This window comes from Peromyscus eremicus, chromosome 8b, assembly GCF_949786415.1.
Source record: "Peromyscus eremicus chromosome 8b, PerEre_H2_v1, whole genome shotgun sequence".
Classification (NCBI taxonomy): Eukaryota; Metazoa; Chordata; class Mammalia; order Rodentia; family Cricetidae; genus Peromyscus; species Peromyscus eremicus.
In genome coordinates this window covers 5,836,543-5,854,458 of record NC_081424.1, presented here as the reverse complement: position 1 = coordinate 5,854,458, position 17,916 = coordinate 5,836,543, and the positions used below count along the sequence as shown (strand labels likewise).

At 38.2% G+C, this 17,916-nt stretch overlaps 1 protein-coding gene across 4 annotated transcripts in view; it reads left to right on the top strand.

Annotated features, from left to right (window-relative positions):
- The window catches only part of Hace1 (HECT domain and ankyrin repeat containing E3 ubiquitin protein ligase 1), a 115,504-nt gene that overhangs the window by 11,997 nt on the left and 85,591 nt on the right, over nucleotides 1-17,916 (top strand). For 3 of the 4 annotated variants that reach the window (XM_059272434.1, XM_059272432.1, XM_059272431.1), the window contains exons 5-6: nucleotides 4,932-5,007; nucleotides 13,333-13,464. In XM_059272434.1, coding sequence (XP_059128417.1) covers nucleotides 4,932-5,007; nucleotides 13,333-13,464 — 208 coding nt within the window. The remainder of the gene's footprint in view (nucleotides 1-4,931; nucleotides 5,008-13,332; nucleotides 13,465-17,916) is intronic. The other variant, XM_059272433.1, reaches the window with a different exon arrangement.

The following is a 17,916-nucleotide window of genomic DNA, read 5'->3' as shown; positions in this document are numbered from 1 at the left end:
CCACATATTTCAATAGCGTTACATCTCGTGGCCTTTATCCCTTGTGCTGGTTAGTTCTTTGTCAACTTGACACAGCCTGAGTCATTTGGAAAGAGGAACTTCAGTTGAGAAAATGCTTCAAAGAGATTGGCCTGTAGCAAGTCTGTGAAGTGTTTTCTTGATTAATGATTGCCGTGGGAGGATCCGGCCCACTGTGGGTTGTATGAGCAGCATTCCTCCATAGTCTCTGTTTCAGTCCTTGAGTTCCTGCTTAGGCTTCCCTCAGTGATTGATTGTGATTGTGATTGAGACATGGAATCCAAGTAAACCCTTTTGTCCCAAAATTGGTCAGCATGTTAACACAGCAATAGAAAGCAAACTAGAACACATTGGTATTTGTTTGCTTTTTAAAATTCTGTTGGATTAAGGAATGATACCAAAATGATGGAATAAAATTTAAAATGAAAACAGTTTTTGATCTAGGCCTTGATGAATTTAGATTTATAAGTCTTTTTCAAACATTGTAAATTTTCTCTGTCATTATACTTCCTGTTGTGTATCTTTTAATTAATCTTACAGATATTTTTATTTTCTGTTCTGAAGAGGAATTCTATATAATTGAAGTAGCTACATATATGAATGGCTATGGAGATAAAAATTGTCCATCTCATAACTTAAGGCCAATTTTTTTCATATAAAAAATATATATATATACATATATATTGACCCAAGACGACATAAACCATAGTTATATCTAGGTCGGGTAGGGGAAAGGTATAGCATTTGGTCTAAAGTCTATTTGATGTGTCTCACATCATGAGTGAGCCAATTTGATAGGTAAGGAAGTACCAATTAATATATAAATTAATATATAAATTAATTTATATATTAGATATGTTGCAGTATGTCACATCCAAAGTCATAAATTATTCATTACCTTTTAGATACGTTAACTATATTGTTAGGATAATGGCAGAGCTCTTTCTTGAATGGTTACTACATATCTCACAGTGTTTTTGAACAGCTACAAAGGAAAGGATAGCTTGGTGCATGGGAGGGATGAAAAAGTTCTCTTATACATACAGTGTGTGAGGATCAAGGAATAAGTGTCAGACTCGAAAGACAGAATGGTCTTGGTCGTCTGGAAAGACTGTTTAGGTACAGTTCTTCTGAAGTAAAGGACTTTTAAGTAGAACATACAAAGTACTTTTGATCATTCATGTCAACAGTAGTTGAAAAAAGTTAACATTTTGAAGGTTCAGAAGTAGGGCAGATAATACATAATTCACTTAGCAATCAGCAAGATGAAAAGGAGCAGACGACCTGTTCTCGGATTTGGATGCCTTTCTTATGTCTACCAAGAATACTTGGGATGTTCAATACATTAATATCTTAACTGATAAGCCTCCTGAAGGCCTCTGCCGATGCAGCAAACCCAATCAGACCTAATTGGAAAGCCAGGTTTAATGGATAAAGTGCTCCCAGGCAATTCCCCAGCCCACAGAGAGGAGACCGAGACCGGAAGACCCACATGTCTCTTTTTGGGGATTCTGCTTACATACCCTATGTGAGTGGTCTTGAGCCTCTCTGGGGGAGGAGCTGTGTTTCAAGGGCTTTGAAGGGGCTGGTTTAGGGAATGAGATTGGGGAGGGGAGTTGAAGTGGATCTTCCACCAGACTCTTTCTAAACATCCAGACTCTTTGGGTATAGGGGCACTGGTTCAAGTCTGGCTACTTCCTGTGGGCATGGGATGATGTGGGGAAGTGGGAAGTGGGGAGTTGGGAGTTGGTGGGCTTATATTCATCAGGAGGTGTGAGGGGAGGAGCATCTGGTTAATTGTCATCCTGGAGACCTCAGGCATCTGTTTCTTGAGGAAGCAAAGAAGGCAAGTTTATAGGAAAAAAATAGAACATTAACATATCATTAACATAATACCCTAGTTGTACTGTAAAGATGAATGTACAGAGCAGAAGAGCAGATAGGCCCTTTAGTGGGACATCTTGGAGGGCCAGGATAACCTGAATTCAATGGAGAACTTGGTGAGCTGTTGTTTGATGAGTCCATTGACCTTCTCAACCTTTCCCAAGGACTGTGGGCGACAGGGGATGTAGAGCTTCCAGATGTTAAGAGCATCCAACACAAGCTCCGTGACTCTGGAAGTGAAGGCTGGCCCATTGTCCATTTGTATGGTCTGAGGCAGGCCAAATCTAGGAATAATGTGTTCCAGGAATATTTGGGCCACCATGTATGCTGTTTCCCTGGAGACAGGGAAAGTTTCTATCCATCCTGTAAAGGTGTCAACCTTAGTTAGGAGGTAATGGAGTTTTTTATGTGTGGGCATATGAGTGAAGTCCACCTGCCAATCCTTGCCTGGTTGGTGTCCTTGAAGCTGGTGCCGAGGCTGACATATTTGGAGGGCCCCTGTGAATGGACCTGTAAAATCGCCAGGAGAGTGTGGGGGCAAAGGTGAGTGTGGCCCCCAAAAGGCTGAGAACATTGTGACCAAGCAGAGGTGCAGGACAAGCAGATATGACCAGAAGAAGAGTGTGAGAAGAATCGCCCTGCAGGAATGCAGGGAAGTGTCAGGGTCTTAAGTGGGAAGGAAGGGATCCTGTCCACCCCTGTGACAGAAATTGGTGAGGGAACTGTAGGACCTGAGTGAGATGTCAAAACAGAATAGGTAGCTCCTGTGTCCAAAAGAAAGTCAGTGGACTTACCCATTACCTGCAGCGTCACCCTAGACTCCGAGAGGGCAATGGGAGTCAGCGGGTCTGGGCCATGTCAGTTCTCCGCCAGGCTTAGGAGTTCTCAGTTGTCAGTGTTGGTGAGGCTGGACCTTCATGGCATGGCATGGAGGATGAGCCTGCATGGGGGCATTCCGATTTCCAGTGCCCATTCTGGGCAGCTGGGAGTCAGGACAATATTGTGACCAGTGGCTCTGCTTGCTTTATTTGAAGTAAGTTTTTGGCGGAGTTGACTTGGGCTGAGCTCTGGTGGGATGGAGCCTCGTGGCCAACTTCCCTTGTCCCCCTGTGGGACCCTGGTGGCCTCAGAGCAGCTGCTAAGGCTTGGCTTGGAGCGTATTCTGTTGCAGCCTTGTCTGTCGGGTTGACTCGGCTGTCATTCTCGAGCATTAAAAACTTTAAAAGCCATTTTCACCAATTCCTTTAGGAGAGTTTGGGGATACTTCTCAGCCTTTTAATTTTTTTTCTAATATCTGGCACTGACTGAGAAATGAAATGGGTGGGAAGGCAGGAATCTGGCGAGACAGAGTATAAGAAGAAACCAGGGAAGATTTGGGGGCATTAGGCCAGTGTGTAGGTTGAGGCACTGGGAGATGGGGGAAGCAGTGGGGAGAGGGGAGGACAGGACGGAGGAATTTGGTCTTCGATTTGTGATCAATTCACTACTGAATATATATCAGTTATCTGTCTGTCTGTCTCATAAGTGGATTGCCATGTGAGGGATACTAGTAGAAAATGAATCTTAGAAGTATGCGGTTCCTTCTAGTTCATGGGAATCTTGAGCAGGTATTATTAATGAAGGTGAATTTAAGATAAATATTAGATAGTAACTAGGAATGGATCAAGTTACCCAGGAGTTTTATGAGCAAGATGAAGTGGGTAGGTAGTTCAGAAACACAGAAGACTTATTTGAATAGACATCTATTCAAGGACACACAAAGATCATTGAGCACATGAGAAGATGCTTAGCATCAGTAGTTAGGAAATGGTGAACTAATGAGCTACCAGCTCCACTATAAAATGATGACTATAAAAAAATACACCATAAAGCAAAGCATTGTACCAGCTCCATTATAAAATGATGACTATCAAAGAACACAACCGTAAAACAAGACATTGGCTAGGCTGTGGAGAAATTGGAACCCATGTCAGTGATGTAAAATGGCGGAGCTGCTGTGATAGTGCCTCAGAGATGTAAATGTAGAATTGCTGTGTGCTCTAGCCTTTTCATGGCCAGATCTACTCAAAGAATCAAAACCAAGTCCAAAAAATTTTTGTTGTTATATGTATGTCAACATTATGTATAATGGTAAGATGTGGAAGTAGCCAAGTATTTATCAACCTTAGAAGATGCTACAATAATTAAAATACCATATAGATCTGTACACTTAAAAATGGTTAAGATGAGCTGGCATGTTGGGAGGAAGAGGCAGGCAGATCTCTGAGTTTGAGGCTGGCCTGGTCAACATAGTGAATTCCTGGCCATCCAGCCAGGGCTGTGTATTGAGACCCTGTATCAAAGAATCAATCAGTACATCAAACAAAAATGGTTAAGATGATAAATTTTATATTAGATATATTTTACCTCATAACATTTTTAAAAAATGTGGGTAGAGAGGGGTACATATATTTCCATTTTACCAATACTCTGATTATGTTTTTAATCTTACTGGGGATCAAACCCAGGGACTCAAACATGCTAAGCAAATGCTTTACCACCATGTTATACCCCCAGCCTGGTTTTGTGTTTATAATTTGTCTTAGTATTTTAAACATTTTACAGTCAAGAAAGTAGGGATACAACAGTGTGGTATTTTGCTTTGTCCATTATATATCTTCTTATATTTCAAATGAAGATGTTACTCCATCTAGTTAGTCAGAGCTAGAAATTTCTAATAATTTGATTTATTTAGTCAAGACTAGCAATTCCTTAGAAGTTTGGATGATAACTTTGTCCCAAATGAAATGAAAAACGGATTGTATTGTTTCTTTAATCTGTCATTTGGGTCATAGAGACAGTTTTCTATTTTATTTCAAAATAGTATTCATTTACATATTGGAGCCATAGTTTGAAATTGTGGATAGAGATATTATTTAATATTGGTAGTTGTAATCTAATATTGGTTGAATATAGTATATAGTATTTCAGTGAAATAGTTGTCATTTATACATTTCTCGTCTTAGATATCTGTCTTTTTTTCTTTTCAGACAGAAGAAATGCATGAGTAAATTACTGGAGTACAGTGCGGATGTCAACATTTGTAATAATGAAGGCCTTACAGCAGTATGTGCTATCAATTTTATCTGAGATTTAAAAAAATACTCTAGCAAATAATGGTGATGTGCTGTTAATGCAAATTATAGTACAAGTGTTTCTGTGGGTTACTTCTGTAAAGTGCTTGTGAGGTTTATAATGAGTTCATTAAGAAAAGTAATATTCACCATGTTCATCTCGTCTCTAAATTTATAACTTCCATTAATTTTGAAGCTGTATTTCTGTACTTTCTGTCAGTGACTTTCAAGGGAGTTTTTCTGTTCAACCAGCTGGGCTGGTGGCAGCACACACCTTTAATCCCAGCACTTGGGAGGCAGAGACAGAGGCAGTTAGAGCTCCGTGAGTTCTAGTTTGAGGCCAGTCTTTCTACATAGTAAGTTCCAGGATAGCCAGGATTACATAGGGAAAGAGTTCCAAGATAGCCAGGATTACACAGAGAAAGAGTTCCAGGATAGCCAGGATTACACAGAGAAAGAGTTCCAAGATAGCCAGGATTACACAGAGAAAGAGTTCCAGGATAGCCAGGATTACGTAGAGAAACCCTGTCTCAAGAAGTGAAAAAGAAAGCAGGAAAAAAAATGATTACCAGTTCATTATACAAGAGCTATTTTCCATATGTTTTTAGGTAATAAAGGGAATGAGAGTTCACTATATATATCCTGAACTCAGCATCCGTATCCTTTCAGGTTGTTTTATTGTTTTTAAACCAGTAGTTTTTAAAATCTATTGTGCTGTTATCATTTTTCATGCAAAAATAAGTTAGAATACTTTTGATTTATATCCTGGGAAATGATATTGGATACTCCTGAAAGGATTGTTAAAAAGTCACAAAATTTTAATCAAATAATTATAATTTATTTGAGTAGTATTTGTTTTTGAAGTAGAGATAAAATAATGTGATCATGGAGCAGCTGTTTTGAAGACATAGCAGGTGTGCCTCAGGTCCTGTATGCTGGGATTTCAAGTGTGTCCTAACATGCCTGGCTTTTATTACATTTTTTTTTTTTTTAAATTGTGGCATAAGAGAAAGCTTCCCTGAGATTTGAAGTGTTATGTTAGTGGCTTAGTTTAGAGTGGGTTCAATCATGAACAGATGTGGAATTCCTATGAAAATTCAGATTTGTATGTATTAGCAGTATAATAGCATCTTCTCATAAGGTAAGGTTGCATTCAGAATACAGAATGCTTAAAGATGCGGTTATATACCATAGAGTTATAAAACCCTAGAGCTGACATAGATCTTTTTCTAGGACAGTCAATTGAGGCAAGCTTAAAATGTCTACTTCTATCATTTTAATGGCATAATTTTATATCTGCCAACTTTTCTTCATTCTTGAACTTTAAGGAAGATAGAATAGAAACATTTTTAAGTCTTTTATTTAAAAAAATAGCGATGCATATACCTAAAATGATTTTGCAAGGCCTCTCATAAGGTCTCTTAAGTTTCCTGTCTCCTTAGGAAATTCTTTCAGCTATTTTAGTAGATTTAGAAGTTATGTGTCTCTGTATTTGAACAATGCATGGTAGTAATCTTTTTGGTTTTAGACATCACCACTTAACATTTAGAGATGAATTTATTCTTTTTTTTCCCTGTCTTTCCACTTACTTATTCATGTATAAGCACACTTTTCATGGCCTTCCAATATAGTCATTGTAATTTTAGTTCACTTTTCAAAATCTAGTTTTGACTGAATATGGTTCATATCTATGCTAAGAATTTGCTGTAGTTACTTTTTTTCCTTGCATAGCATTTTGTTCTGTGGTTGATAATTGCCTTTAAAATATTGAGGTAATTGTAGACTGTTAGATCGGTAGTAGGTAATATGTAGAAAGCCTTTGCACATTTTTACCAGTTTTCCTGAACATTTTATAAAACTATATAGTATGGTGCTGTAACCAGGATACTGATACAGTCCATCTTATTGAGATTTCTCCAGTTTCATTTGCGTTGTGTTTGTATGAACGAATAAGTTCTGTGTGGTATTCTTACCTGTGTGTTCATGGATTTGAAGATTTGTAGTCCACAAAAATAGTTGTGTTGCTCTTTCCCCACCTCTCTCTCCATCTCCTTCACTCACCACGATCAGCCATTGGCAACCATTGATCACCTTCTGTTTCTAAACATCTGCCATTTCAAGGATGTTAATTAAACAGATCCTGCTGTATTGAGGCTTTCAGGCTTGGCTCAGTTTGTGTTTATTCCCTGGAAATTCATCTGGCTGTTGTGTATGTCAAGAGTTTGTTCCTTTATAATGCTAGATAGAATTGCATGGTGCTTAGGCTGCCCTGCAACCTTCTCACCTATTAAAAGACATCTGAGTCCTTTGGGTTTGGGCTGTTATCAATAAAGCTGATATAAACATGTGGTAATGTGTAGGTTGTACTTCCTTAGGATAAATGCTTAGGAATGCAGATGCTGGGTTTCGTGCTTCTTTGAAGGCACAGTACCTAACTGTTGGCTGTGGAGGTTGTGCCACTGCCAGTGTTGAGTGTCTTTTCACAGGCCTATTTCTCATGTACGTGTCTCTTATGTGAAGTGCTTTATTTATTTTAAAAACGACATTTATTTTATTATTTTGTGTGTATGGGTATTTTGCTTGCCTGTTTCTCATGTTTGTTTGTGTACCACGCGCATGCACGGTCCACTGAGGTTAGAAGAGGGCATTGGATTCCCTGGAACTTGAGTTAGAGACAGTTGTGAGTGGTCATGTGGGTGCTGGGAATTGAACCTGGAACCTCTGGAAGAGCAGCCAGTGCTCTTAACCACTGAGCCATCTCTCCATCCCTAAGAGTAGTGCCTTATTAGATATGTGGTTTGCAAGTATTTTCTCCAAATCTTTAGTTTGTTCTTCCAAATACTTAACAGAGGGTTTTTTTTTTTTTTTTTTAGACAGTCTCATCATATAGTAGACTGCCCTAAAACTTAATTCCTGCCTCAGCCTCCCAGGTACTGAGATGACAGGTGTGTAATGTCACGCTGGTTTAACAGGGTAACTTGGGGAGTAAGCTTTCTTTTTTCTTTTTTTCCCTAAAAGACTTATTTATTTATTATGTATACAGTGTTCTGTCTGCATGCATGTCTGCACACCAGAAGAGGGCCATAGGTCTCGTAGATGGTTATGAGCCACCATGTGGTTACTGGGACTTGAACTCAGAGTCTCCGGAAGAGCAGCCAGCAGATTTTAATTTTGACAAGTTTTTCAATTTATACATCATGCTTTTGATAACAATTTTAGGAACTCTTTATCTAGCCCTAAATATTGAAAGTTTTCTTTCAATAATTTCATAATGTTGTTATGAAATGCGAAGCTTAGGTTGAGGCTTACTGTTTTTGCCTGTGAGTGTTCTGTTCCACTAGTACTGTTTGTTGAAAGGTTATAGTCTTATCTATAATTTATCTGTGTATTTATAGCCGGGTGTGGTGGGTCATGCCTTTAATTCCACTTTTAATTGCACTCTAGAGGCAGAGTTGAGTCTTATCTCTACACAGAGAAACCCTGTATCACAAACAAACTTTATGTATTTATTCCTTCATGAAATTGGTTTTGTGTCTTCCTCAAAAATTCAGCTGGGTATATTTGTGTAGTCCTCTCTAAGCTATGTATTAGTTGTGTTGATGTATGCATATGCTTCTCTTCCTGTGCCACACAACCTTGGTTCTTATTATTATAGGTATATTGTTGTTGTTATTGTTATTATTATTATTATTGTATGTATGCATATGTTTCTCTGCCAGTACCACATGGCCTTGATTCTTATTATTGTAGATATGTTGTTATTATTATTATTGTATGTATGTATACATTTTTCTGCCCATACCATATTGTACAGACTTGATTCTTATTATTGTAGGCTTATTATTACTATTACTATTATTATATGTATGCATATGCTTCTCTGCCTGTACTAGGTATGTTATTATTACTGTTATTGTATGTATGTAGTAAGGCTTAATACTAGAAGAGTAATTCTTCCCATCTTGTGTGTGTGTGTGAAGATTACATTACTTATTCTGGTTTGTACCTACAGAAGCACTTGCCAGGATATGATTGGAATTACATTGTACCATTAATTACATTTAATTACATTAAACTATTGTACTTACTTGTCTAGGCCTTTGCTTTCTTTCATTCGTATTTTTTTTTTTTTTTTTTTGGTTTTTCGAGACAGGGTTTTTCTGTGTAGCTTTGCGCCTTTCCTGGAACTCGCTTTGGAGACCAGGCTGGCCTCGAACTCACAGAGATCCGCCTGGCTCTGCCTCCCAAGTGCTGGGATTAAAGGCGTGCGCCACCACCGCCCGGCCATTCGTATTTTATATTGCTAAGCACAGGGACTTTGTGTGTGCCCTGTTAAGCACATAATAAAGTTTTTCATTTTCTTCAGGGCGGTTCTAAGTGCTACTGTTTTTAATTTAGATTTCTGCAAGATTACAACATTAAATTTATGATATTTTGGTGTACACACATGTATGTATGTTGTATATGTGTGAGTATAGGCACACACATACCATGGCATACATGTAGAGGTTAGAGGACACTTTGGGAATTGGTTCTTGCCCTCTACCTTTTGAGGCAGCATCTTTCTTGTTTCTGCTGCTTTACAGCGTTTGCCAAGGCAGCTTGCTTGTGAGCTTCTGATTTGCTGTCTCTGCCTCCCATAGGAGTGCTGGGATTACAAATGTGTACCACCACACTTGTCTTTTTGTGTAGGTTTGGGGACTTTGATGATTTCCTCATCCCTGTCTCTAACTCTCACTTTTTGGATAGCAAATCTCTCAGAGGGTCAATTTCAGTCCAGTACTACTGTTTCTATTGTTTCTCCATTTCTTTCTGCAAGCTTTGTGGGAGACTTCTTTAACATATCCCTTTCAATCGCCTTTTGAGGTTGCATGCCCCTGCCACAATATTGATTTCTGAAAGTTTTATTTTGTACACTTTTAAAAAATTAGTAATACCATTCTTGTTTTTAAGGGTACAGTCAGTATGTTTTCTCTCTGAGAGTATTAAAGTAAGTTTTTTTGACGTTCATAATTCCATTTTTCCCTTCCCCTTTAGGTTTTATTTGTGCTATTTTATATGTTGTCTTTCAAATTAGATGCATGGGAAAGCAGTTTGAAAGCCTTGTCTGCATACCTGTTTGTTTCAGTGGCTTCAGTACCGGGGATGGGTTGGGGTTTGCAGTAGGACCTTCCCTTGGTGCTGCTTTCCTTAGGCTGTTAACCCTGAGCTGGTCACTTTCCTCAGAGAAACTATCAGGAAGGTGTTCGCACACTGGGTGCTGGCAGGGAAGCCGGTCCCGGAGTCTCAGTCAGTATTTAGGCTGTAACTTGTATTTAATCTCCCTTTTAAAGTGTGTCGTGTGTTCTTGGCTCCATGTACTTAGTCTATAATTTATAGATTATGGTGATACTTTATTTGTACTGAAATGTGATTTTATTTGTATGTTAATAAATAAAGTTACCTGGGGGTCAGAGCTAATAGCAAGCCATAGTAAGAGCTGGGCGGTGGTGGCGCATACCTTTAATCCCGATCACATGACAGGCAGATCTCTGTGTGCTCAAGGACACAGCCAGCATGGAGACACACACCTTTAATCTCAATACCAACCATAGAAGACCTGGAGGTCTGTATAGACAGGCAGTGAGAGGAGGTCATGTGGTTGGGGTACAACCAATGAGAAGGCAGAACAGAAAGTCAATAAAAAGACAGATATACAGGGGGAATATTCTGAGGGGAAGGACGACAGCGGCAGTGAAGGGTCAGAAGGTGGTTTTTAGTATCAGCTCTTAGCTACTGCTCTGACCTCTTGGGCTTTTAACTCTGCATTTGGCTCTGTTTCTCATTTAATAAGACAGTTACATCTACAATAGATTTCTTAGATTTTAACTCTCTTTTTTATTAGTCTGTGAGATTAATGAGGGACTTTTCCTGTCCTTGTCAAGTTGGTAAGTGGTAGAGATCTGAGAGTCTGAAGTTTTATTAAACATATTTTCAACTGATGTATGTTTAGTTCCATCTTCTATTTCAAGAGGCCTATACTACCTACTACCAATTCTGGAGCCTTTTAGGGGTTCTGTCGTCTAAGTCACATGCCTTCTTTAAAAAAAACTTTAAAGATTTATTTGTTTTCATTTTATATGTATGAATGTTTTATCTGTGTGTATTTCTGGTCCGTTCTGGAGGCCAGAAAAGGGCATTAGATCCATTAGAACTTGGTTTTCAGATGCTTGTGAGCTACTGTGTGGGTGCTCAGAACTGAACCTAGGTACTCTGCAGAAGCATTGTGTGATCTTAATTACTGAGCCCCCTCTCTAGCCCCCTCACATGCCTTCTTAGCTTTGCTCTTGCTTGCTTAGGATTCTGTTTTTTGTTCTGACACAACAGTAAATATTATCTGGCAAGATAAAACGTAATACATGCTTTCCAGATTCCAAAAACTTCTGTTTGTCCCTTGTCTTGATGGACAGGTTCCTTAAAAACTGCTCTTTTACTGTTATTTTAGTGGGGTTGTGTTAAAGCTGATAGATATGTAATCAGTCTGCACTTTAAAGTATTTGTAATGGGGGAAAAAAAAAACCAAGTGAAAACTACGTATAATACCTAGTCTGAAATTGTCTGCTCCACATCCCAATTTTTAGTTCTGATTATTGAACCTGGAGCCTGTATATGCCAAGCAGGAGATTAATATGAGCCATAATGTTAGTTTCTGTGTGGCTCAGTCTTTGTCATCTTGACACAAATCAGAGTCACATGGCGAGAAGGACCCTCAGTAAAGGATTTTCCTCCATCAGGTTGGACTGTGAGCATGTCAGAGGAGGCATCATTCTTTTTAAAAAGGATTAAAAAAATTATGTGTGTATATGAGTATAGTGTCAACTGAGACCAGAGACATTGGATCTCTCTGGAGTGGCCCCTATGTGGATGGCACACATTTTGAATTTTAATCTTAGAAAAAAAAAAAAAAGGAAACAGTGCCTGCAGTTCAGTGTGATGGAGGCAAATCCTTAACTGAGGTTATATCTTGCCAGGCGATTCTGATTTGTGTCAAGTTGACAAAACTTAAGAAGCACAGATAGCATTAGAAATAGCCTGCCTCTGTGTGTGTGTGTGTACACGCATGCACACACGCACGCACGCACGCACCTACTCAGTCCTTAGAATGTCACTTGTATGCATGTTTTTAGGGCTCACCGTTTGGCATTGGACTACCTGTGTACTCTTCCCTAGAGAAGACTACCTATGCTGCCTCCAGCTTTACTCAGTTGCCTGTATTTCTTTTTGTGCAGACGGGGTCTAGCATTTTCTTAATGATTGATGTGGAGGACCCAACCCACTGTGGTAGGTAGACCTGGGCTGTATAGAAAAGGTAGATGAGCAAGCCTGGGGAAGCAAGCTAGTAAGCAGTGGTCCTCCATGGTCTGTGCTTGAGTTCCTGCCTCCACGTTTTTCTGCTTGGGTTTCTGTCCTGACTTCCTCCAGTGATGGACTGTGATGTGGAACTGTAAGCCAAATAAACCCTTTGTATTGCACATTGGTTTAGATCAGTGTTTTATTACAGCAACAGAAAAGCAAACTAGAACAGTCCTTTTTGAGACAGGGTTTCTTTCTTTCCTTTTGTGAGACAGGGTTTCTCTGTGTAGCCCTGGCTGTCCTGGAAATCACTGTGTAGACCATGCTGGCCTGGAACTCAGAGATCCATCTGTCTCTGCTTTCCCAGTGCTGTGATTAAAGGCATGTTCCTGACACCGGGTGCCTTGTGATTTAGGTTAACCCTGATTTACTGTGTGGCTAAGGCTGGTTTTAAATTCCTGATCTTCCTGCCCCTTCCTACCAGTGCTGCAGTTATACGTCTGATCTGCAGCATCCTCCATTCTTCCTAATTGGAAAGTTAACATTGTCTCTCAGTGCTTCAGGTATTTTATAGTTCTTTTTAAAAATTACTCTTACATATTTTATTAGTGTAGGATATATTTGCTGTTTATAACTACAGGAAGTGTGTTTTATTTGAATGTCCATTTTCTTCTGGAAAAGAAAGAGTACTAACCTGTTTTTTCTAACAGCAGCTGTGTTTAGAGGCCAGTGTCTTCCAAGAAGCAGAGTATTTGGTGATCTAAGCTGAGGATTCTTACTGTTTTGAGTCCTTCGATTCTTGATTTTTGTAATACATGGTGGTATAGCCAATGTTTTCTTGCATTAATTTTTCTCATTTAAAAGCAGGAAAATGCTATTACAGTATCTTTTTTGAATATTTCGCTCAGCAGAGAAATAGTATTGTTTATGTATACTTTTAAGGAAACACCACCAAACAAATGCTAATAACGAAATGGCTTCGCAGATACACTGGCTGGCTGTGAACGGGAGGACAGAGCTACTCCATGACCTCGTGCAGCATGTCAGTGACGTGGATGTTGAGGACGCGATGGGGCAGACAGCACTGCATGTCGCCTGCCAGAATGGGCACAAAACGGTAAAGTCCTCCAAGAAGATGTTAGAGGAAGGGCATGTATTTGTTTTAAAAACTTTTGAATTCACGAGAAGTTTTTCATTTTGCATATCGGAACATGCAGCGTTATAGCAAAATACTGTTTTCTGTTTTCTATTTTGTATGGCCTTCTGACTAACATTCTGTCTGGGCAGAGGCATGAAAACAGTGCTTTTGCCTTTGCTCAAAATAGTTACCATTTTGATTTTAGTTCTGATCTATTTTTAATAAATGACTGTCTTTTAATACATCTTTATGTAACAAAAGTATGTCTTTACGTGTATTTTAAGCAATTATGTTTAATCTCAACTTTAACAAGTACCTTTTCCATTTTTTATTATTAAGTGTTAATGATGGAGTCAGTGAGTAAGGTGAATATTGATACTGCTTTGTAAGATTTACAGTTATGTTATCATAGTTTGTGTTCTCTCCTGATGGAAGTAACTTCCTGCAGACTTCTGTAATCCTGCATTTGTTCTGTGGTGTCACCTCCTGTTGTTGGTGTCTAGACATTGGTAATGTAGTTTTCATTAGGAAACTGCTGTTTTGTATAAAGATGGATAGCTTAAGGTTTTAGATTTTCTATTTTACTGTATTTCCTGTTCTGCTGATGCTAGATTTTTTTCTTTCACATTTAACCTCAAAGATGAATGTAATTTCTTTACTTGCTAGTTAGCCATAACAATAACAAGATGAACTGAAAACAAAAGTTGTTACCAGTAACTAAAAAAAGTTTATTTGTACATCTTCGTATAGGTGCATACTTTTATTTATTTCATTTTATTTTTTGAGACAGACTCACTGTGTAACCCTGGCTGGCAGGAAGCTCCCTATGTAGATCAGGCTATTCTTGGACTTAGGGTAATCTTCTGTGTCTGTCTCCTGAGTGGTGGGATACAGGCATAATCACTATGCTCAGTTCACCATTTATTGATTTATTTTGGGTCAACTCTCTGTCTTAATCTCTTTTGTTGGGAGACAATATTGGGATTTAGGTTTCTATTTCTGTGTATGTGTGCATGAGCATGCACAACCTTGAGTGTTATTCCTCAGGTACCATTCCCCTTTCTTTCACTTGAGTTAGGGTCTTTCATTTTCCGGGAGTTTATTGAGTAGCTTAGGCTGCCTGACCTTTGAGTCCGGTTGATTTGCCTGTCCGTGCTTCCCAGGAGCTAGGATTGCCAGCTATGTCACCAGCTGTCTGTTTTTCATAGGTGAGATGGTGAGGACAAGGTGAATTTGTGTTTAATAAGGGTCTGGGGAAGAGAGAGATGTAAGAGCTTTTTTTCTCTTTCTTGGAATATCTTCTGAATACCATTGTTCATCTGTAGATTTTTTGTTTTATCATCTGAAAAATATCCAAGCATTTTCAAGTAACATTTCTTCTCACTAGTTCATCATTTTTTTTTCATTCTCTCATCAGTATTATTGGATTTGAAAGTATTATATGTGAAAAAAAATGAAGTGTCTTGATTTGAGTGACTCAGCTTTTTTCCCTCCCCTTGATGGTACCAGAGTCCAAACCCAGGGACTTGTGCATGTAATGCTCACTGCCCGAGCTGTGCCCAGTCCCAGTGGGCTAGGTTTCATAGGAATTTCTGGATATTAGAAAATGAGTCACTGATAGCCCTCAAGGGATAGGAAAAGAACCTCCTTTAATGTCAACATTCTGCCATACCAGATGAACAGAACATCCCTTGCTAAGACCTACAAATCCCACAGAACCTAACTTCAGCTGTTTGAAGCTAGTGTAGAAATAAGGGTTAGTAAGAAAATCTTGGTTTAAAAAATACTTGGAGGTTGTATTATAAATTTAGAATTGCCTTCTAAAGTTATTGACAGTTGGGAGGTATAGTAGCATTCCATGTGGTTTACATCCTAAAGCAGGCATTGTAAAATAATGGAGAATTCCTCATAGTCATTGAATGATTGACTACTCAGAGGATTCATAGTGAACCTGAGTTCATTGAGTCTAAAAATGCTCTGTTAACATCTTAAGGACTTTCTTGGGTAGTGAGTTAAAATAGCCTTTTTCTCTTTGGCTTTTCAAGATGGGGTTTCTCTCTGTAACAGACCTGACTGTCCTGGAACATGCTTTGTAGACAAGGCTGTCCTCAAACTCACAGTGATCTGCCCCCTCTGCCTCTCCAGTGCTGAATTAAAGGTGTGTGCCAACCACACCTGCCTAATGTTTATGTATTTATAGAACAAAATATAAAACTTTAAAGAGGAAAGAAACTGTATTTAAAATATCTTTGAAAAAAGTCATACCAGCTATTTCAAATTGAAGAAAACAAAACAATAATAATAATAAAAATCCACTGAAATTTGCCCTTTAATTATATTTTAGAGTAAATCTCAGGAGTTCATGAAAACGTTTTGAACAAATGCCTACGAACTCAAAAAGCTTTGTGGAATTTACAAATAAATATATAGTCTTGCCTTTTTTTTTTTTTTTTTTTTTACAAGAAATGCTTTTTCAGCTGTATACTACTTTTCTAAAAGGTAAAAGACTTGGAAAACAGATTCTTTTTTTTTTTTTTTTTTTTTTTTAATGATTACGAATTTAGGCCTAGGGTTGGGGAGTTAGTTCAGTGAGCAGCCACAAAGCCTTCGGTTTGGTCCTTAGCTCCTAGGGGCAAAAACAGAAACTGGGCATACTTTATCATGGTTGCCTATAGATGTAGCTTTTTCACTAGGGGTAGCTATAAAAGTTTCTTCATCCTCTTAGTAGAAAAAAAATGCTTGAAAGCAGTACATTTTACTTTTTGTCTTTACAGCATAAAGCACAGTGATTTTAAGTAAATTCTTTTCCTATTTAAAATGATCAGATGAAAGAAATGAGCATAGCTCCTTAATCATTTGACTTTTAAATGATTTTCTTTACACACTTATATTGCACTAATAGGTACATAATATCCGTTTCATTATTTTGAAAATTAATTTAAATATTTCAATATTTGCTTTTCAGCTGGATCATTATATTTTCTTGGTCAACTTTTCTTTGCTATACTAATTCTCTTCATGGTATCTCTATCTGGTAGTGATGTAATTAAGGACAGTGTTGTGAACACTTTGGAGGACACTTAGAGCAATGATATGTATTGCTACTGCCACCATTAATATCCATGATGTGGTCATGTAACAGCACAGAGAGGACTATCTGAATCTTTTACCTTTACAAGAAGCTAGGCTCATTGTGTTGTTTTATTTGTTGTTCATTAATTTCATTGCTAGAAAGGATAGTAAGACCCTTGTTCACACAAAAACACTCAATTCACTCAGATTTTTTGTTCAAAAACTGAACTTACTTTTTGCTAAACTTTTTTTGTTATTCTTTAAGATTTATAAATGTGTTGAATTGCAATGAATGATTGATTGGAAAATTTTGAATTTAGAAAACTCATGAACTGTCAGTTTCAATGTACGTGTTAGATTATATAGAGAATTAAGCACCAAACCACAATTTGTTTCAAAATAAGTTCTACTTTTAAAAGAATAAATTTTAGTCCCTAAATTTGTATGACCTGATACATGAAGCTTCTCAGGCAGTACCTATTCCTTTACAGTTTGATCATTGTTATTCTGAGAGTTGACTGATAAAGTAGAGCTATCTTGGATTTTTGTGACTTGTAGTCTGTCATTATATTGGGTAGAGGTGGTCTCATTAACACCTTCAATTAAGTGACTTGAGATTGCATGTTAGTGTTCTACAGTTAGTGTTCTACTTGGACGGTTATAAAATCTGTTAAAAATGTGTTGTGTCTTAAGGATACCTTACTATATGAAAATCTTTTTTTTTTTCTTCTCCCTATGTTCCTCTGAGCATCTTCTCATTCTATAAGGAGAAGGGACCTATGTTTTGCCTAATCAGGAACTACTGGCTGAATAGGTTTTTCTTTTTTTAGACAGGGTCTCTCTCTCTCTGCCTCACTGACCTAGAAATCAGTATGTGGACCACACTGGCCTCGAATTCACAGAGATCCTTGTCTCTACCTCCTGACTTCTGGGATACATGCATGCATCACCCATTCAGAAACATTCTAACTTGTTTTTAAAAACAGTGTTTGTGTTTACGTGTCTGTGCATGAGGTATGTGTGTCGAGATCAGAGAACACACATGGAGTTAGTTCTCCTTCCACCTTACATGGGTTCTAGGAATTGACTCAGTTTGTCAGGCTCTATGCCCAGTACTTTATCCACCGAGCCATCTCTCTGTCCCTGAAACTCCTTTTTAAGAGCTTACTTACTTGCTGCTGTAATTTTGACATACAAAAATGACTTCTGTTCAGTATAGTTTTAAAAGTTATTTTTGTTAAGTTAACTTGAAAATGTATGGGCAAGACTGTTGGAGCCAGCCAATGAGTCAGCTGGGTAGCTGGGTAGAGGTGTGAGGATGAAGAGACAATGAAGAAGACAGAACAAAGTCGAGAGAAT